Raw genomic sequence first — 21,324 nt, forward strand, 5'->3', positions numbered from 1 at the left:
AAACGATATTCATTCTGGCTCTAACTACCTGTTGATAAGACTGATTTTGTCCTCAATAGCCTGCTTCACCTCCTGCAGATCCGCGTCGGACGACTTTCTGTTGAGCTGCGAGAAAATGTGCTGCGTTTCTTGTATTAATTTGTTGGTTTGATGGTACAACGTCTCCATTTTGCTCTCATAAAGAGATTTTGATTATTAATCCGTCTCCAAACAACCTCCAGCAAAAATTCGCGAGATTCTGTCATCCGACATTCAACAGCTCAACGTTCAATGACGTGTAACCGTAGAACATGAAACTTGCAGAGTCGAAACACTTCGGCACAGAGAGGTTAAGTAAATTGCCAAGTACGATGAGCGTGCTGATTGGCCGTTTGCATTCTCCCGCCGAAAGCTATAAATGCATATTTATCGTATAATAATTAAAGCGCAGGAAGTTTTTGAGTTGAACGCAATTTGAACGAATTTAATTTGTTAAATATGCGATCAGCGTTGCAGAACTCGTAGCTTCGGAACGCTTTCGCTATCTTGAAAATCGAGATATCGCATTATCGATTAATTCAGATCGTAGTCGTAGAACGCGCCGCAATAGGTTCGCGAAAACCCATCACGCATTTGAATCTCGGAAACTTTCGGTATCTCTCGGAACTTTTCGGAATCGTCGCCATCCGAAGGCGAAACTTCGCGCGCGAGGAATTGTCGCGAGTGTTTCCGTGGGATGTTCGTGATAAGAATAATGTTAAAGCATCGTCGTGTTAATTAAAATCCTGTGCAACCGCTGCCTCGCGTTCTCGCTGATTTCGGTATGAAGTTTGAGCTGCATCCGTGTCGGGAGTGTCGGGATCGGTCGGTTCGTTCTCGCGTGTATTTCCAAGTTGTTTCCTCGCCGATCGAAATGTAACGAAAGATATTTTCCAGGTACTTATGTACATACATACACATGCATCATATAGCTTTATATTTAGCTACGTTAATTATACGTTTTGCAGCAATTTACTATTTTTCCGATTATTTCTGACATTTGCGCGTTGAGATATCTCGAATTTTATTTTTGTGTATAAGCGAAGTTCTGGACTTATTTCGGTTGCACTCTCCGCATTTATCGCCTTCGCATTTTTTCCTCCCGAAAGAAATGCATATTTATCATACATATTCAGCGCAGTGAATTCTTAGCGCAACTAGAACGTACGAATTAATAGGTGTAATTGTAGCGTGAAGTTATGCGCACTTAATTCGATCGGTTTCCCGTACCTCGGAAGTCGCGGTACCGCTCGCGCTCGCCGATAGATTCAGATCATAGGATCGCGTAGACGCGTCGCGAACGGTTCGCGGAATCTGCGCAGTGCGCAGTCGAATCTCTCGGTATCTCTCGGAATCGTCGCCATCCGCGAGTGAAATTCGCGCGCGACGAGTTATCGTGAGTGCCTCCGTGTGATCGTCGTAAAAGTTGAGTGTCGTAGTGCGTCGTGACGCGTTAATTGAACATTCGTCGGCAATCGTGCAATCGCTACGTCGCGTCGCGGCGTCATCGCGTTCTCGCCGGTGGTCCTTTCGGCGTGATCGAAGTCGCAAGGAACATCGTCTTACCGCGTCTCTTCGAGCTACCCTTGTCCTCCGGAGTATGTTACGATATCAACGTGGCCAGGTACGTGTCGTCGTTCTGTAATATATAACTGTCATCGATTACATTTTCTTTGATATTCGGCGGCAGGCCGAGGCCGCGGGTCGCCATTTCGCGCGTTTGGCGCGCTCCGAGATTCTATTCCATGATCATATGAAATATCTTGCTTAGATTGCGATTACTTATTGAGTGGAGAGCTACGCGTATCGAGCAAAGCGTTTCGCCGATGACGGGATCTGCGAAATGTCGGCAGCGCGCGAAAACGTGAATTTTTAGTGCTGTATTTGAATTTAAGTCGATCACAAAATTACCGACATTACCGACGATCAGTTATCGTTGAGTTTACCCTCTGGTTTACCCATGATGCTCACTCGATAATTTATCTACATAACTGTAATTTATAATTACCAACTCTCATTGATATTGTTAATTATTTTTTTTTTAAGTAACATTAATAATAACGCATAATTTCTATATTTCGTATGCGAATTAATTATTATGAAGAAACGTGATATATATTTCTTAGAAATATTTATATTTATATTAAATTAAATTTTAATAATAACATTATAATCAAAATTTAATAATTTATAATACTAACATTTAATTACTAATGTTAATATTTATCACTTTAAAATAAACCGCATAAAAAAAAAATACAATGGAAATATTGGTTTCTTTCCGCGTTCTCATCGAACGTATACGTATTTGTTCGCACGTTCCGATTTTCGCGCATGCACATTTTTTATTTACGACTCGTAGACGCGTATTCGCTTGCACGTAGAGAGGAGTATTAAAATTTCTCGTTATCGCATTTGCGTACGTATGCAACTCTTTCGGTACCGTTACGTACTAAAAATAGAGGATGCTAGAACACGAGCGTCTTTCCGCCTGCGTCTGCGGCGCCAGGAATCTCGATCGTTGGCGGCTCGGCGGTGTTTCTTTAATGTATCATAAATCACGTACGAATCACGCGGTCAAATCGCGCGTTATGTAGTAGAGTTGCCACTGTTACTCAAGTTGCATAAAACAGGAAAATCCATTAGGGAACGCATAAAATAGTCAGGAGCACAAAGAAGGAAGAAATACACTCTGAACACGATTTACAACGTGAAATAATCCAGTAATAAGTTGCACGATGACACTATAACGCGTACTATTCGGAATATTCTCAAATTCGTCAACGTCAACGTCAACGATCTTTAGAGTGAAATTTTTTGAGCAATTTCGAATTGATTTTTCTTAAGAAATGTCACAAAAAAATTTTGATGATCTTCGAATTAGAAGTGATCCAAATTAAGTAAAAATTAACTTCTCATTAGCCAGTCAATTTTATTCTGAAAATGTAGGCGTAAACTTAAGTACTCTAATATGCAGCAATAATTATCACCTCAATTATCACAGAATTAAATAAAAATTAATTAAGCAGTGTGTAATAATTAAAAAGCGGAGGAGGAAAGGAAAAAAATTTTTACGAGGCTTGCAATGTGTAATAATCTAATAATAAATTATAAATACATGAATGCGTATTATACGGCTATAAATACAAACTGGAAAATGAGGAAGTAATCCATCTGTATTGCGCACGTACTTATATTTCATCTAAGTTCAAAATTGCCGTTCTTCTCTTAGACGCGAGCCGGGCGATCGTCGAGATTTAGCTTAAAAAAAAAAACCGGTTCAGTATACGACGCGATTAGACGTTAACGCATTATGTCATTCCCGCGTAATTCGCCGTGGGAACGCGTCGATTTTTTTTTTCAAACTCGCCACTTTCGAATTCGCTGTTAGGCCCAGTCTACATTAGGTGTTTTAAGTTCTAAGCCTAAGAAATTGTCCAATCACAGTCAATTGTTCTCCTCAAATTCAACTGTGATTGAACAATTTCTTAAAGCTTAGAGCTTAAAACCCTTATTGTAGACCGAGACTTATACTCGGTAAGGTCCCGTGTAGAATATCGCTCGTGTAAAACTCCCAATCTCCCCCCGTTCGCTCACCCTAACTTTCGGCTGCTGCGCGCATCCTCGTCGTCATTTACGACGGGATGATGAGCAGGCAGGCGAGAAGCGAGAGATGCCTGGACGAGGGGGGGACCCGCGGAACCGACGGATAACGGTACATTACGGGACTCATCGGAATTCACGGTACGCTCTATTCTCGACGTACGTATACGTATATATACGTTCGTCACGATGCAGGTTTTGTTACGAGGTCCGGTTTCTTCGGAGGAGCCCACAGCGCAAACGGGGCGATAGTCTTTCGCGTCGGGGGAGACTCGCGCGCGTAACACAAGCGGGGCAGGAAGTAGTACGATGATCTTGACCCTCTCTCTCTCTTTCTTTCTTTCTCTCTCTCTCTTTCTTTCTCTCTGGGTCAGCAGGCTGAAGTCATGATGACATACTCCCAGTAAATGGAGAACGCTTACTGCCGGTATTATACTATAATTGCTACCGCTACGGGAGTGTTAAAAAGGAAAAGAAAAACGCCGGAAAGATATGGAAGTCTTGCAGACGTCCTTTAAGCATTTTTAATAGACGTCTTGGGGTTGGTTATTGTGGCATGATAGGTCCGGTGGTTTTTATACTAGCGATAATTTAATATCTTAATTAATGACTCGCGTGTCGTCGAAAAGATTCGTAGAAATAAGGTTGTACACACTGAGAAAAAAAAATCGTAGATTCAAAGAAATATTATTTGATTCAACTAAATGCAGCGGTCACGGGCTGTCAAACTAACATTTGTTAATTCAAAAAATATTATATTTAAATAGATTCAGAATTTCTTGATATTACTCACGTATATTTGATTTAAATATATTAATATTTGCATTAAACAAATCACTACAACTAAACGAGTTTAGTCAAATTTACAACATTTTTTTCTCAGTGCAGAAATAACAGAATGTTATTCTCGGATTAATCTTTACATTGGACAGATTTACACAGATACGATTATAAAGATACTTAATTTAATCAGCAAACAACAACATAGATTCTGGAGTAAATTATCTCTAAAGAAACAGTTACATTTCCTCTAGAAAATCTAAAATCTCGACGCCGCTATGCTTTGTCTTTGCACGACGTGTACAACAACGTGGATCCGGGTTTCGCCGTTCATTATCCTCGAACGACACGGAAATCCTGGCCGACAGGATGATTCTTAAAAATGTATACGATATGTCGTAAAGATAAATTACGACGAGCGTCCGTTTCGCACACAGGTCGGACGATCCTCGGTCGATTCTAACGCAAAACGTGTTGCCCGGTGTTGCGATATAATAGCGCGCGTGATATAACTTTACGACGACTTAGCGCTTAAGGGAGCCGGTCAGCCTGTGGACACGACGTTCCTCCTGTCGGTGGACACCCAGGCTCACCTGAAACGCCATTTGCACCTGCTCGAAACCGGCTCGGGGAGGCGGCGAGTCTAGTGAACTCGATCGAATTCCGAGACCGGATTCCGCGAAACGGCGCGGCCGTCCACTGCCCCGATTTGCTTTTTCATTTGCCGGCCGGAATAATATGTGTCCCGCCGAGGCTTTTGGCACGAGAAAGAGAGAAGGATGAGAGCGGAAGGAGGATGATGCTCGAATCGTCCTTACACTCCGGCTACCCGTGAGCAGATTTCGATTAGAAACACGTTTTATATTACGGCTCGTGTGTAACTAAATGAGCAGACTGGCTTGACTCATCCGCCGAGTATCAGCCTAGAAGTATATTTCAGGTGTCTTGAAAGGGGACGATATGTAAATTCGTTTAGAGAGATATTTATCGTCGACGAAATCCATCAACTGCGACAGTCTTATCTTCCGTATATAGTTCGTGTCAGACGACGGATTCTCGTCGTCGTGATAATATGACGAGAATTCGTCGACCCATAAATTGACCGAACGTCACAAATGCGAGATAACTCAAGGGACTGCGATTTGTGACGAAGGGTAATTCAATCGTTAGAAATATTTCTTTCAAGAAATCTTCAATATACTTTGTTCAGTGGCCGTTAATCTATTATCAGCCAACATTTGTTTTAGTTTGATTGTACAAAACATTTCCAGTTCCGAAGCCAAATGTATCTTCAAAAACCTTCAAAATTAAAGAGAAAGATATAATAGGAGAAAAAGCTCTTTTATAGAAAAAATTATAAATAAATGAAACAAAATATTGAACAAATTAATAATAAATATTTTATATAGTGATATTAATACCTAGCTAGTTTGTGAAATAGCTGATAATCGATTAAATTAAGAGACCAATGTAGACGACAAATTATGTGGAGTTGCACGATGTCTTCTGGTAAAAAAAGAAGTAGAAGACAGATTCATCCCGTTCACTCCAGAGTTCGTTTCATGTACATCATCCACACACTCTTACCGGAGAGATTTCTTTCAAGAAATAGTTATTACTCTAGCGTCGCATCGATGAGATTGTCGAGCCATTCGGGGACTTTAATGCCCGAAATCGCTCTGTACCGTGGCGTCCTGGTAGAAGGGCCGCGGTATTTAGAATGAGAGTCCTGTCGTTCCGAACAGAGAACGATCAGAAGATGCTCGTGACTTGCGGACTTGACGAACGATTAGAAGCTCGGAACGGCCGGCGGCGTGTCGCTGGACGCGCTAGCCGAATTTCTCGGCTTGCAGACGCAACCGCTCTCCACCAGCACGTAATCCTGGCCGGTCAAGGTCACCGGACCGAGGGGAATCACCAGAAACAGGTACGGTACGTAGGTCTGCGTGCACTCGCCGTGAACCACGTCGCATTCCTTCGATCTGAAACAACCGACCGATGAGAGAGATTCTGCTGGGTTCGTTCACCGGACGAGAGGCTGTTTATGGGTTGCGTTTGCGCCGGCTGATTCCGTAGCGCTCGAATACGTAAGCCATTGCTGACATAACTTCGTGTGTAATATGTAAACCGCGAGACAGCAGGACGTGTGCAAAGATGCTTGAAGTTGTACGTTACCGACATTCGTATCTGTCGTTAGGAGATGTTTCTTTACGAGCAACACGTAAATGAAAAAGAGGAAATTCTTCAAAATAATTTTCTCGCGTGACTTTATATCTTTCTGCATAAGTTTCTCAGATATACTTCGATGCATATCCGATAGGAGAAAAATACGTGTATATTCTTCGCGTATATTTCTACTAATAATTGCGAGAGAATTTTAATTTCACTATTTAATAACTGCACATATAACATTGATTCGCTAGCGATGCCGCATGCTAACAGAGCTATGTTTGAATTATCTGGGGAGGGATTTTGCATAAAAAAGATATCAAAAGTAGGCGCATGTCGATCACGAACACACAGTTGTAAACCAGTTCGTCCTACTGTGCCACATACGAATTAATTCAGCGAGCGGGCGCGGGCGGTTCAGGTGAATTTCAATATGGTCCGATGTCCGATGTCCCGCTGCTCTTATAAATCACTGTTCAGAAGTTCGTGCAATATATCGTGTCGATAAATAGTTGACCGTGCACAAATCCCATTTGCATAAATTAACTGCAGAAAGAGTATTATAGCAAAGCGCATTTAGAATGCTCAAAAATCAAATATTTTAGATACGGTTGAAATTAAAATTACATTTTTTATGTTCTTTACTCCAATTTTTTAGCAAGCCTACAAAGATACGTATTCTTTATTGAAAACAAAAAGACTTTGCCTAGCAATCTCTCTAAAAGATAAATTATAAAAGTTTTTCTTTCGGTTAATTTCAGGCTGAAAAACTTTGAGTGTAAATACGAGCATAAGCTTCATTTGAAATTTACTAAAAAATTTGATGCAAAAAATTAAAAAATCGCGGAAATTTGCAAAGTTGATTACAAATTCTCCGAGAATCTCAGTCGCGATACTCACTCGCAGACTTCGAAGACGACCTGCTGCAGGAGATCGGGAAACTTCTGTACGATCGTTACTGGTTGTCCACTGGTGAGGCTGATGCCGTACATAGGCGCCGTGGTATTGTACCTTGTTTTACAGAGTCTGGCAGGCGAGCCGCAACTTTCCTTCGCGGAAATCACACGGCCTGAAAACCCAGTGGCGATCATCTCGTGAGAATTTAATTTTTTCTCGTTATGATGCACACAATTGTAGCCTAATACGTTATTATAATCTTGACGCGGACCATCGTATTCTCCGGAGTCTTATACTTATGCGCAAATATGTATACCTGACATAAAACGTTATTGCGGTTTATTGACAGCTCTAGAACGTTATAATACGGTATAATATGAGATGGTCCCGCAAGAATACGGGATTCATACGGGACTCTATTAAAATTATAAAGATTAAAAACAGCATCTTTACTAAGTATATAGATTATTAAACACGCCAATGTTCAGAACACGCGAAAAGCTTCATCGTTCAATTTTCTGCCTATGATTACATCAGTGCCAAAGACAAAATTGCAAGTGGCAAAAACTTTTTTCTAGATAAGATAACTCGTTCTTCTGTAGAAGTTTTAGAGAGGAAGTCAACATAATTTTTTTCTATAAGTATTAAGTATATTTTTATCTTAAATGCTTATTTTAAATTTGAGATAATGCTTTTTCCAAATAATTGTTAGCTGAATAATAATGTAAAATAAATTCTTTATATTCATATTGTAATATAAATTCTTTATAATGCAAGCTCAATTCATGTTTAATCATCAATAAGTGATTAAGTCTATCGATTGAGACCTACTGAAAATAGAGTAATGTCGGGGAACGACTGACGTTAAGTCGAGATTCGCTCTCGGAATCAGCGGCCTTCGTCGAGCATTTCAAGACGAGCATATATGCTCGAAACGAGTGGGTCGCCGGCAGGTCCCGTTATGAGCACAAGGAACGATAACTGTATTGGCTGGATAACACGATGCCTTATTGCTGGCCCATCGGTGCGCCACCGACCGACTATTATCGGGAGAATCGAGCACCACGACGCGGTGGCCCCCCTTCACCCCTCCGCCCCTCGATCGGAAAACTCCGCGCGGATCATCTCTTCGGCCGCGCGAATTTCGCAGAAACTCCGACGACCGGCCACGAAGTGATTAGAAGTCGGTTTAGAAGCGGGTTTTCGTGTCAGGACAGCCGCATAACTGAAGGCTGCAGGGCAACGAGTGGAGCCGCGATCGTAAACGGGCTGTGCACGCCGATCGGCTGTACCCACACCTCGCGACCGGCCGTTCCAATTTTCGTGGGGCCCGCTCGCGGGGCCCCGAGCGCCGTTCCCCGCCGTGCGCGCCGCTAGGTTTTTTTTTCGAGGTCTTCGGCTGCGTGGGAACAGGGTCGTTTTATGCGAATACCGAAGCAAGTTAAGAGCGCTCGCGCTTCCCGGATAATTCGCGTTTGCGAGTACGGTTTCGCGTTCAATGGAATAGGCTTTTTTTTCGCGATAAGTCCTGGAAGCCGTTTCCTCGAAGTTGAAGCAAGTAATAAAACAATTTTCTTATTAGTTTTTACTATTTCTTATAATGTATCTGCTCGTCGAAATATCGCTATGTATGACGTATAGTGATTTAATTATTTCAATCTATTAGATCGAGATAGGAGCGATTTATTTCATATGTACACCGAGAAGTTAAGAGAAGCAAAAGTGTGTGTGGTTATTGATTTTATCATTTCTAAGTTTCCGTTCATATACTTCACATATCGTAGAATCAAAACACATTTGTTTTTGTGGATCGTGATTTAATACTCGTTCTCAATTTATTCAATTAAGATAGGGGAGATTTATTCATTTACCCAGAAGTTGACAGAAACTTAAAGTGGATTTTATTTCTTAGCCTTCGTTCTTTCGTTCATATACCTCGGCGCAGAATTAAATAAACTTTAACACGAAACACGAGGAAGCAAAGTTGCACGTGCAGATATAAAACCGGTTGACAGAAGATCAACAAGAATGTAAACAACTTCCATTGGGTCACGATATAATTAACTGCTGCATTTTAGATAAGGTCGTGAAAAATAGCGAGCGGTGCAGCGGAGAAACGAGATGAAGAAAATCGAGGATATCGATCTCTTTCTTTATCGCGGATTGGAGACGAAAGAGAATATTGTAATACGTTTCACGTTAAACGCGGACTTACCTTTCCGGGAGCTTCCGGCGATAGAATAATCCCCGTGAGCCGCTTTGTAGTTGTGCAAAAGCGCCTGCCTCGTCAGTTCGGGATCAATCGTCCGTGGCTGATGCGATCGCGCGGTTCGACTACTGCCCGCCCAGAGGTTCTTAAAGCTCCTCGATATCGCGGCGCTGCGAGAACGGTACACATAACATCCGTTGCATTCTGCTTAGGTATTATTAAGATCGTCTCTTACATGCTACCGGTCTCGATAGTTTGAGTATAATCTGCCTCTCAAAACACAGTCCAATAGTTGTTGCCGTTGTGTATTTAATTCATCCTGGAGATGTTCTCCCATCAACGGAGCAAATTAAAGTGGAAAACAACTAATGATATCTTAACCGTAGATCGGTATTTTATCAAGAAATATTTGTAACAAAAATATTTTAATTATATCTTATGATTATTTGAGAAAGATAAAGATTTCGATCTCGCGTAGATTTAGATTTCATGACATTTCGTGAACAAATTTATTTTTGCTGAATAAATTGTTTTTTGTTTCAATCTTGCCGTAGTAATTAAATCATTTGAATTTTTTTTAACAAATAATATGAGAAATTGATGTTTATCATTCAGTGAAAACTGCAAACTACTCAAACTACCAATCGGAGAATGTAAGTTACCAGATAACAGAAATGCTTGGAAAAGATTTCAGCATCTCTTCGAAGTGTCTCTTAGATTAAATTTGTCGTGTGCAATTTACCTTATTTTAAGCGTGAAAAAATGTGTAGATCTTTTACTACTTACGAGGGGTACTGCATGTTATTCGGTCCTATGCAGTCATTGGAATCAGTTAGTGCGTCTCCCCAAACATATTTTAAACCTAGACCATTACCCTCGCACTTACTGGCACCGTATGCATACGTAAAAGCCGTGATAATAAGTATCAGACCGAGATACCTGGACATCTGAAAACAAAGAGAGAATATGGATCTTTTAAAAACGAATGATAGTCGAAGTAGTTGTTGTGTCTTGAACGTGACATGTTCTTTAATAATATTCCTTGGACATAAGAGAGCTTTTATATTTATTTTAACTTCTGAAAAGTCACGTTTCATGACTTGAACACTCGTCTTCAGATTTCAAATCATCATTGGATAACTATACGTACAACGTCTAAAGTGATAGTTTAGATATATTCTATACTAGATATTATGTGTAGATATTCTAGCATCATTTGCAGCAAAAGATCGTCAATGCAACGTAACGCCGCATTAGATAAAGTGATAGTCGCAGAGAGAAGCGCTTCGCCGCGAGCGAAATCCTGCCGGGAGGATATTATCTTCTTGTTAATAAGGATTGATACCGCTGGCGATGAACTCACACATGCTGCGTCAGCATACGTATAGGCTTGGATAAGAAGCGCAGAGCGCGACGGAAGAACGCGTGAGCGAGCGAGCGAGCGAGTGAGCGAGCGGTCTTGGAACTCGAGTTCGCAAGAGGTCAAGAGCAAGAGTAAATGACACACGCAGGTGTGAGCACGCACTTCACAGCTCGAGAGAAAATTCCGCAACGGCTTCCTGAATCGAAGCCGTTGTGTTTGAGCGAGTCATTATTTTCGAAATACTTACTCTTCAAAGCGAATCCTAGAGTTACAATGAATGGATAGTTCATTTTCATAAACGGTCCATTCATTCTCAACAGAGCGTGGCTGCTGAAGATGGGAAAACAATAAGTATTTCCTGTGAAATCAGACGCAAAAGGATGCACGCACACACACACACACACACACAAACGTCCATTTAGATAATTTTCTAAAAAACGCGATTAAAAAAATTCTTCTTCTCTTATAGTCAAGTTTTTATTTATTATTAATTCATCTTTCTGCGAAGTGTAATAGTGGTCGTAACTGCTGATATCTGATTTCTACATAGTCTATAAGTCTATAAAATACTACATACGTGCTTCGCGTGCAAAAAAGTTGCAATTTTATCAGAAAGTGAATATATATCTAATTCCCATTAAGCTTCGGTCATATTTTCTCAGTTATGGCGGTATATCGCTCTAATTAATCCTTTCACGGTATGAGCACCGTACGCACGAGTAATTTGATGTAACGGATAATCGCCGGGAAATCACCGGTTCTCGTGAGGCTCGCCATCATTTCGCTCTCGGAATCCGCGTCGAAAGGATTTCCGTTTCGCGGGTGAAGTTCAACCGTGAAGAAAAAAAATTATGTCAGAATTATTCTTTTTTCCTGTCGCGACGCCTCGTATGTGGTACAATAAGAGTCGCGACATACATGAGTGGGAGAGAGAGAGAAAAGAGAAAGAGAGAAAGACAAGGAGAGAGTGAACGACGGGACGCGAGAGCGCGAATTAGGAATAATGATTAGCGATCGCATAATCGATGCGTGACTTCCTATATGCAGTTCGAGGTTTGTAGGTTGGTGGGACCGTGTAAAATCCGTTATGCGCTGCTTATGCGCCGCTAGGACGAGTGAAAGCGATCGCGCGTTTGGAAAGAAGCTTGACGCGCGCACGACGTGTTGCATTTTGATTGCAATTTTCACGTGTACCGGCGTTCGCGTTACAACGCGGAATAATAAGCGGTATTGCTTTCCAATGTTGACGCGAGTCCTCGTCGGACGAGATTCAATTAACCCTGGCACGATTAAGAAGACCAGTTCTACAGAGCTGCTTCTTGTGGAAGAGAAAACAGATTATAAAGACACAAAGATTACAAAGATTTGAAAAAAAGTAGTTATTGAAGACACTTTATAAGATATCAATTCACAAGATATAATTGATTTTACTAAAAAATCTATTTAATTAGATCGTTGTTCACAAAGAAATATTTAATTCTCAAAATCAAAGTTTAAAAGTTTGCTCATTGCTATCAATCTTTCAGAAAGCGTAAAACTTCTTAGGGTTTTGAATTTTATATTTCTTCTGTTGTGAATTAGTCAATTCCAGCAAAATATCTGTTAATTAGTTGTGATTTGTACGAGTAAAAAATAACGCTTTCAGTCTTCTAGCGTCAGATTTTCGCATTGTGTTTCAAGTTATCGTAATTTTTAGCGCGGTCAATAAAAATCTTGGGAAAGATTATTGCTTCTTGGAGAACCGATTTGATTGACGTTTGACAGGCGCTTGAATAACGAGCCACGGTCAACAATGGAAGAGCAAGGAAATCATTAACGGATACCGACCAAGGTTGGTCAATGGCCGTGACCGTCGAGAGACGGGCATGTGCGCGTGTTCGCACTCGACATACCTGTTACCTCGACAAATCCTTGATCCCGGCATTGATCTCCTCGATCTTTCCCGTCTACCGCGTAATCGTTATAGCTTATAAACTCTCCGGATTAAGTCCGATTAAAACGATATTGAGAGAAAATTAGAAGGAGATCTCGATTGGGCCCGTTACGGCCGCGTGGTTGAGCAATATGTCGAAGATGCGCTTAAGATATATATATCGTTAACACGAAGTTAAGCCGAAAGAGAGATAATATCCCGGCATGATTGTACGTAATAAATTCGCGCAACGGTCAAAGGATGATTACTCTCGTTACGCGCCGAAGTTCCCTCGAGTCCCTGATTGCTCTTTCCGCTCCGTCGCGCATTCTTGACATTATCCGCCCTGGGAGCGTAACAACAGCCGAGCGACCGCCCCGCGTCTCTTTTTTGCAAGCGCGGAAAAGGCGCGATAGGTGCTCGATTAACGTTACGATTAATCACAGTCCCGACGTCGCTTCCCGTAGCGCGATTCATTTCGCAGGTCGGCGCGACGGAAAAGGATCGCAGGAAGAGAGAAAGAGCTAACCAGATCTCTCCGCGATCCCATGTCTTCCGTTCCAATACGTTCATACGTCCCGCTGTATAACGTTACTTACTCCACCGTTGCGACCTTGCGGTTAATTAAAAGCGTTCTCACGCCTGCCGGCGCGTTCTCGGATCCGCGATGCGGTCGCGGTCCTTTTTACGATCTCTCGTTCCTCCCTGGATTTTTTCGCACGAGAGTCACGGTGAGACGCGGCGTGTATATACAATTAGTACATAGTTCTAATTTACAATGTGATCGATCGAAAGAGCGAATATATACGAAAAAAAGTGATATCTTACGTTGGGAAACTGATAAATACGGATGTGAAATCATTTCTTTAACATAATAGTCTCCTTTTAATACACTTAATGATGTAAATCATTAACTCTTTTCGTTCTTTTCATATATTCTATTTTCGTTATCCGCATAACGAAATAATTATGTAACATATATTGTATAATTAATAATCTATTTCACGTATAAATAGTTACCACATTAATATAGAAATGCTTGTGTGTAAAAAGCGTTCCACGATTATTAATTCACATCCTAACGATCATTATAGCTTTGCGTCCTGAGAAAATTTATCAAAAAGCAGAGGCAATTAATATAATGCTAATAATTACAAATTGCACTTAAAATCACTTAGTTTAATAACGTTTAAGCATATATAAATGTCGTTTAAACGCGTCGTGACAGACGATCGTAAAAAGAAGATGAGGAGCGACGCGCACGTGGGAATCGCCTGAACCTGAAGAGCCCGCTGATCGGGATCACCGCCGGCTCCCATGCTGGCGGCGATTTCGGATGGGGACTGGGGACGACGATTATTCGATAGGCAGTGATTCCTCACGTCGCGGCGTCGTTCTGTAATCGTCTCGGCCGGCCGTAAGTGTACTGTTACTACTCAAATTAGAATCGCCTTCTCCCTCTTTCTCATCTTTACGACGGCGACGTGTAGGACAACGATCTGTAAAATCTGTTATCTCAGAAATACGCTCTTGTCGCAAAATAGATTATCTTCTTCTGTGCACATTAGCAATTATATTATCAATTATATTATTATATCAACAGAAATCGGTAATTTATAATTTTTTTTTGTTTCTTGTCTATACGTCGTCAAAATTAAACTAATTTGATGAATATAATCATTGAATGTAGTAATATATTTTATTTTGAAACTAAAATTTGTTCAAATTTCTCGCGGTTCTTTATCAGGGTAAATTTGCATAATTTTTGCAACAATTAATTCTTTGTATCGTTCTCCAAATAAAGTATATAATTAATAAAATATATTTTTCAATTATTTAATGCTATTAATTTACTAGTAAAACAAATAATTTATATCTATTTTTATCTATTTTATATATTTACGTTCCCTATTTTTCCATGATTAATGAGAAATTTAATTAAGGAACAAAGTTGTTAACAGAGTTAATTGGGCAATAAGATTCGAAGATATTCCGTTTTTGCGTTTATTTTGAGAAACAGATTCTCTATATCTATACGGTCCATACACGATGAGTCGCCGAATCTAACGGTAACGTCGATTCATCCAAAACGTCGCGTCGTTTCCTCTCACAAGTCGAACATTATCGAGTCGTACGTTTACTTATCCTTGTGTTCGATAACGGTACATGCGTTTCGGAGGTTTGTTTCATGAATAAATTATTCTGACTGTCACCGCGAGGCTTAAATTCTTTCTTGCGGCTGATGATACGACAAATCTCAAACTAAAACAATCTTGACTTAACTCCGTAACAATCAAATATCTTGCCGCGTTATTTTATATAAAAATATTTTATAAAAGAAGCAAATAATGAGTTATATAAGATGCAATGTGTTTTTAACACTAACAAAATAAACCATATAAAATAATATCCGAAAAATTGGCGTAAACAAATCTTAATTTATTCCGCAAATTCAGATATCAAATGCAGATTTGATCCTGAAACCAAGGATTTACCTAATATCAGAAAAATATGAAGTAAAATATATCTAAATAAATAGTTTTATTTGAAATCTGATTCAATCAATTGTTGATTCGACACTTTAATTTTTTGTGTCAGTCACTGATTCATGATTGTATATTGTAAAGCGAAAAGAATTTCGACCGCCAGTAGAAAAAGCAAGATTAAACTGTAACTTATTTGTAGCCGCATACCTCGAGAAAAATCCGCGGCTTGCGGCTAAATGTTATGCATTTACGTTGTGCCTTAGATAATAAACGTTCAAAGCACCACCTGGCCTTTCAAGTTTAATGAAATAAAACGTTTAATTCTTTGGGAAAAGTATTTCAGTCTTTCTTCTTTCGTCTACTGTTCGCGTAAATTTCAGGCGGTTGTAAAATCTATCCCTCTTACCTACGAGGGGTGGATTTTATATCCGCCGAACCTCATTTACGAAATGGTCCATCGATCTAAATTTTGTTTCGAATTTACATGAATTTAGACTAAAATTTTTACTTTTTTTCACAAAGTTAATCGTCCGAGCAGAAATTTACGAATCAATTGCGAGAATCGGCCGGTGGTGGTTAAATTTGAATTACAATTTTGAAGAAACGTGTAATCTGTATATTACTCACCGTGAGGAACATTTGTTTCAGCTTGAGTTAGAAGTCCTTCCTCGGCCTGTCCGGCAATCTCCACGTTACATTAAATCAAGCAGACTGTCCTCGAGAGACCGGGTAAGTAAAAAAAAAGCTATAGATACCGAAAAAGGGAATATTAGAGAATTAGGGCACACGATTCTCTCTTTCTCTTCCTTAAACACCGTTCATGTCACTGCACCGGATGTCGAGTGGGGTCGAGCACCTCCGTCCTCGCAGGTGGATGTCCAGAGGTTGACTGTAGAATCGTAAGTAACCGCTCTCTGTGCTTGGGCAGCGAGTCGGGGCGAAAGAGGGGATCTTTCTTTCTCTTTCTTCCTTTCTAGCTGGGGATACTGGCCCCTATATATTCTGCCTCTAAACCTTTTTCCGCTTACTGGTGGAGAAAGAAGACAATTTGATGTGAAAGAGGGTAGGCTCTCCCATGAATCCCTTTTTCAGGTAGGTCGGGAAACGTATTGAGCCTGATGAAGTTTTTTTTATACTAGAACGACCGAGAGGAAATCGGGTCTTTTTGGAAAAAATTATTGCTCTTAAAAAAGCAACAATTAATTTCTTAAAAATAAAAAATTGGTTTTTATTCTGTTATCACTGTTATCGGTATTGATTAAAATACAGAATAGTACGCGGGCTGCGACGAGAAAATATTTAGTGTTCAACATAAACGAAAAAATTTCAATTTTTTATGGAATTTTTTGAATTTAATAGAGCTATAAAGCTATCGGATATATTCAACTGAAAGTAATGTATTTTTTAAACGGAATTATATCGTGCTAAACTTTTTATCACACAAGAACTTTTTACTAGTTAATTTTTTATGACGCACTAATCATAATAGCTTTATTATTAAGAGAATTTTTTTGAAAAAATTTTAAAAATGAAATCAAGCAGAAAATAATATTAAAATTTGTTCAAATTAACAAAAATTCTTGCATCGTAAAATTAAAATTACAGATTACATTCATAGCATAAATTTTCTTGAATAAAAATCTCAAAGAATAGACAAATAAATATAAAATAGACATATAGTCCATGTTGTTATTAAATAATTAATAATTGTTTTAATTTTTAATGAAGAATAATTAATAAGGTAGGTTAATCCGAGCAACATTACTTTATGTAGACGTGACAATCGAGCCAGTATATAGGAGCTTTAAAAATAAATTCTGTAAAACTTATTACTATCAAGTGTTTTAAAAAGAACGTATTAGTACTCGTTATAATGTAATTTATATTTAGAAACATATCCTCGTGTTGTTACAGCATTTGCGAGGTATCTTCGACAATATTAACAAACTTTCATGACATACACATAGAAAAAATAATTGCAAACATCAATAATTGCGAAAATAAGGAACACATTTTATAAAGTATATACTGTTTGGTAATAGCGTGTCCAATAACGTGAATTTTCTCCAATAACGGCAAATTCGGCTGAACGCATAATGGTACAGATTAAAAGTACATATAGCTATATATCAAACAAAATTATATAACGTAAAACGTAAACACGTAACTCGATGAGATATTATACACATATTACGCCAAATAAGTTAATTTATGTTCGATATTTCACTAGCTTCCATTCTAGTTGTAAGTTCTATTAATTTTAGTTATATACGGTACACGCGGTTTAAATTTATCTGCAATTATACATCAGTGAACATTTAACCAAACTCGTTACATTTAGTCTTTTCTTTAAAATATTGGACAACAGCTGTCTTATATATTTTGTTACATGTATACAGTGTAAAATCAGTACTTAACTAAACTTAACTAAGTATTTTACTGATCTAAATATGGTCGTAAGAAAGAATTATAAAGTATAACTGTTTAATTGTCGAATTTAATGGAATTAACTTGTGTATCTATGTGCCCGCCGCGGTAAGAACCACGCTTCTTCTTTTGCTTCTCATGTCGGAACCTCTTGCCTTTCGTAAATTTCAGCACTTCATTAGCGCGTTCTCCCCACGATCCTCGTGCACCTCTCTGTTGAGGGAAAAAAAATGGACGTTAAATATCATATCTTTACATTTTTCTTAAAGGTTGAAAGATTAAATCCTTGTAGTAATGTGTGTAATCATGATTTTTCCCTCACCTTTATATACAATCTATTTAATATTAATCGTCAAAAGTGATTTTTTTATTTTGAGGTGGCGCCGAGATGTCGATAGATTTTTTATCGAAACTACCCTTAAAACCTCCTCTACCGCTGTTTTCATTGTTTCCCCACGATTTTCTTGGTCCATCGTTATCCCTATTGTTTCCGCCCCAAGATTTCCTCGGTCCATCGCCATCCCTATTATTTCCGCCCCAAGATTTTCTACCGTCGAAACTATCTCTACCGCCACCTCTACCACCACCGCGACCGCCCCTAAAACCACCGCGACCACCGCGACCTCCGCGACCACCCCTATCACCGCCGCCGCTCCAACGTCCACCCCTATCACCATCGTTGTTCCAACGTCCACCCCTGTCACCATCGTTGTTCCAACGGCCACCCCGGTCGCCGCCGCGTCCGCCTCTAAAACCGCCACGACCACCCTCGTCGCGTCCTCCTTGGTAACCCCCCCTACCGCCTCTAAATCCCCTGAATCCGCCACGTTCCGAATTTTGTTTTTTAAAACTGTTATCGTCTTCATCTTCACCCTAAAACAAAAGAGGAATAGGTCAATCGCCCACATTGGAAATATGCTTATTATAAAGCTACTAATTTCTCTTCTTTCTTCTTGCTTTTATTTGCTTTAGATCTTAAAATTTTGATAAACTCGGTGAATGCACGGAAACATGGTCTCAAGCTTTTTATAAAAAGGGCGAGTGACCTACGCCTCTCGGACGGTTTCCGAGCATTTACCTTTGCCTCGAAGGAATTATTAGCCAACTTAGGATCCAATTCGATGTTGTCGCTTTTCACGCGTTGATACGTACGATTTTTCTGTAGCTAAATAAAAATCATACAGATAATAAGAAAGCGTTTCATTATATCATTCTTTCAAAGTAGTAACTACGTTTAATTGTTACTTAAACATCGCAGTAATGGTTGCATTCAGAAAGCGAGCAAGAGAATGTTTGATGGATATGTGATCAATGTGATTGCACAAAAGCGTGCAATTTCCAATATTTTTAATAAGCGAACTCAGTTTTTGGCAAGAAGATTCCAAATACCTTTATCACGTTGATCACTTTCTATTCAATTTAGCAACGAATATTTTAAATTTTATTTTATACGAAAACATTGCGTACCTTATCTCCATTTAAGCTACTATTAGCTTTCACAAAGTTGGTGTAGTCATTTTTTGCAACTTTTGCTGGTGGTTTTTCCTCATTTTTGTCGGTGTGTTTCCTTTTTTGTCCTTTAGCCGGCGTCTGAACTTTTGGTTTCTCATCGGAGTCGCTGGCATCTGAATCAGATTCGCTCGAGGATTCTTTCTTGGTAGCTGCTTTGACCGGTGCCTCTGCTGGTGCCTCATCTTCCGAATCCTCTTCGCTAGACGATTCCTGTTTCTTCGATGTTTTACCGATCGCTGGTTTTGTTACTGTCTTTGCCGTTGGTTTCTCTTCTTCATCGGAATCTTCCTCCGAATCCTCACTTGACGAATCGTTCTTCTTTACAGAACCAGTTTTATCAGCGGCATTTTGTTTAGCGGGAATTGATTTTTTGACAGGAGATTCATCTTCGCTACTTTCTTCGCTTGAGGAAGATTCTTCTTTCTTAGGGGCAGCTGTTGTAGCTGCTTTCTTAGCGGCAGCTGCCAAGACTGGTTTCTTAACAGACTGTTCTTCCTCGCTGCTATCTTCGCTCGAAGATTCTTTCTTGGTGGTAGACTTTATCGATACTGTTGGTTTATTAGCAATTGGTTTTTTCGGTGTAGGTTCCTCCTCGTCGCTGCTATCTTCGCTCGATGACGATTCTGATTTTTTAACTGCTTTTGCTGGCGCCGGCTTACTCTGATTTTGTGCCTTTGAAATTACAGCTGCCTTTGACGTAACTGTCTTAGGCTCATCCTCGCTGCTCTCTTCTTCGCTCGAGGAAGATTTCTTCTTCTTAGCAAGCTCCTCACTGCTACCCTCACTCGAAGACATTTCCATGGCAGTTCGTTTTGCTGGCACTGTTGGTTTACTAAAAGCTGGTTTTTGCGGCGTCGATTCCTCTTCGTCGCTGCTTTCTTCGCTCGATGACGATTCCCGTTTTGTAACCGACTGTGCTGTTGTCGGTTTATTCTGTTTTTGTGGTTGTATTTTAGAAATAGCGCCTTTTGGCGTGGATGTCTGCATCACCGGCTGTTTGGTAGTTGGGTTTATCAATTGTTGAAGAGTGGCAACATTACTAGACGATGAATCGCTGGAAGATGAATCACTGGATGATTGAACCGCTTTTAAAACTGCTTTTGCTGCTTTCAAAATAGGGCCAGATTTTGCTTGGTTATTTGTTTTTGGTTCTAGCGAAGCTTTTGTTGGAACTTTTGGTGATTCCTCATCATCAGAACTTTCATCAGAACTCTCCTCTTTCTGCGCAACAGGAGCCTTGGCATTTGTAATTGCTTTCTTTGTTGCTTTTTGAGCTTGTTCTTCTTCATCCTCGCTGGAAGAATCCTCTGAGGAAGATTCCGCTACCTTTTTAAGAGGTACTGTTTCTACTATCGATCTTTTGCCGTTAACTTGTGTAACGTTTTTTTCAGTTTCCTCTTCACCTTCCGAGCTCGAATCCGAGCTGCTACTCTTATTTTGCGCAACGATCGAGACCTTTTTAGGCGAGTTCCTTTGGAAATACCTAAGTACTTCTATTATCGTCGGACATCCTTTTGATAGAGCCGGCTGAAAGATACAAGCATTGATAAAGCAATTATTGCCGATTACATGCAATATTTAGGAATTCGCGAGGCGGCAACGGTAAAAATAATCGAGAAATTACGTTGGACGCGTTGCACACCCACGTGGTTAAGGAGCATGGCGGTGTTCCGGCGCCGCATGGCGCACGGCGTCCGCCACCTCCGCGACTTACCGCTTTTGTCTTCTTTTGGAAGACAGTCGCCAACGACACATCTTTCTTCTTTAAATAGTCGAACACGAGGCCAAGAACGAACATTTCCTCAACGTTAACCATGATGCCGGATACGCTGGGATACGTATTCCAATCGCAAATGAACGAATGCGACGATTGCGACGAACGTCGCTTGCTTCCTCTGATGCTCTCGTGCCGGCCTCTACTCCACTTCCACTCCACTCCACTGCCACT

At 40.1% G+C, this 21,324-nt stretch overlaps 2 protein-coding genes across 4 annotated transcripts; both read right to left on the reverse strand.

Moving 5' to 3' along the window:
• Window positions 1-6,190: 6,190 nt before the first annotated feature.
• Window positions 6,191-14,287, reverse strand: LOC112455027. The gene is made up of 5 exons (XM_025016707.1): window positions 14,232-14,287; window positions 10,463-10,623; window positions 9,683-9,846; window positions 7,471-7,639; window positions 6,191-6,383 (listed from the first exon to the last, which is right to left on the reverse strand). The coding sequence occupies exons 1-5, from the start codon at window positions 14,268-14,270 to the stop codon at window positions 6,191-6,193; spliced, it is 726 nt and encodes a 241-aa protein (XP_024872475.1). The 5' UTR covers window positions 14,271-14,287.
• Window positions 14,288-17,299: 3,012 nt separating this feature from the next.
• Window positions 17,300-21,311, reverse strand: LOC112455028 (nucleolin 1-like). Of its 3 annotated transcripts, XM_025016708.1 has the most exons (5): window positions 21,091-21,311; window positions 19,332-20,903; window positions 18,943-19,029; window positions 18,187-18,737; window positions 17,985-18,077 (listed from the first exon to the last, which is right to left on the reverse strand). In XM_025016708.1, exons 1-4 carry the CDS (start codon window positions 21,190-21,192, stop codon window positions 18,210-18,212), a joined length of 2,289 nt encoding a protein of 762 aa, XP_024872476.1. In that variant the 5' UTR covers window positions 21,193-21,311; the 3' UTR covers window positions 17,985-18,077; window positions 18,187-18,209. The 3 variants fall into 3 exon arrangements, with proteins under 3 accessions (XP_024872478.1, XP_024872476.1, XP_024872477.1); XM_025016710.1 differs by lacking the exon at window positions 18,187-18,737 and having other exon boundaries at window positions 17,300-18,077; XM_025016709.1 differs by lacking the exon at window positions 18,943-19,029.
• Window positions 21,312-21,324: the final 13 nt, after the last annotated feature.

Source organism: Temnothorax curvispinosus, unplaced genomic scaffold (assembly GCF_003070985.1).
Source record: "Temnothorax curvispinosus isolate PA1 unplaced genomic scaffold, ASM307098v1 QBEX01005665.1, whole genome shotgun sequence".
NCBI lineage: Eukaryota > Metazoa > Arthropoda > Insecta > Hymenoptera > Formicidae > Temnothorax > Temnothorax curvispinosus.

Coding starts and splice junctions, on each gene's coding strand:
- LOC112455027 (XM_025016707.1), bottom strand. CDS start 14,270: ATGGGAGCCGGCGGTGATCCCGATCAGCGGGCTCTTCAG. Junction 10,624..14,231: donor CCGATCAGCGGGCTCTTCAG/GTTCAGGCGATT, acceptor CTTTGTTTTCAG/ATGTCCAGGTATCTCGGTCT. Junction 9,847..10,462: donor AATAACATGCAGTACCCCTC/GTAAGTAGTAAA, acceptor CCGTTCTCGCAG/CGCCGCGATATCGAGGAGCT.
- LOC112455028 (XM_025016708.1), bottom strand. CDS start 21,192: ATGGTTAACGTTGAGGAAATGTTCGTTCTTGGCCTCGTGTTCGACTAT. Junction 20,904..21,090: donor TCCAAAAGAAGACAAAAGCG/GTAAGTCGCGGA, acceptor TGTATCTTTCAG/CCGGCTCTATCAAAAGGATG. Junction 18,738..18,942: donor ATAATTCCTTCGAGGCAAAG/GTAAATGCTCGG, acceptor CTTTTGTTTTAG/GGTGAAGATGAAGACGATAA.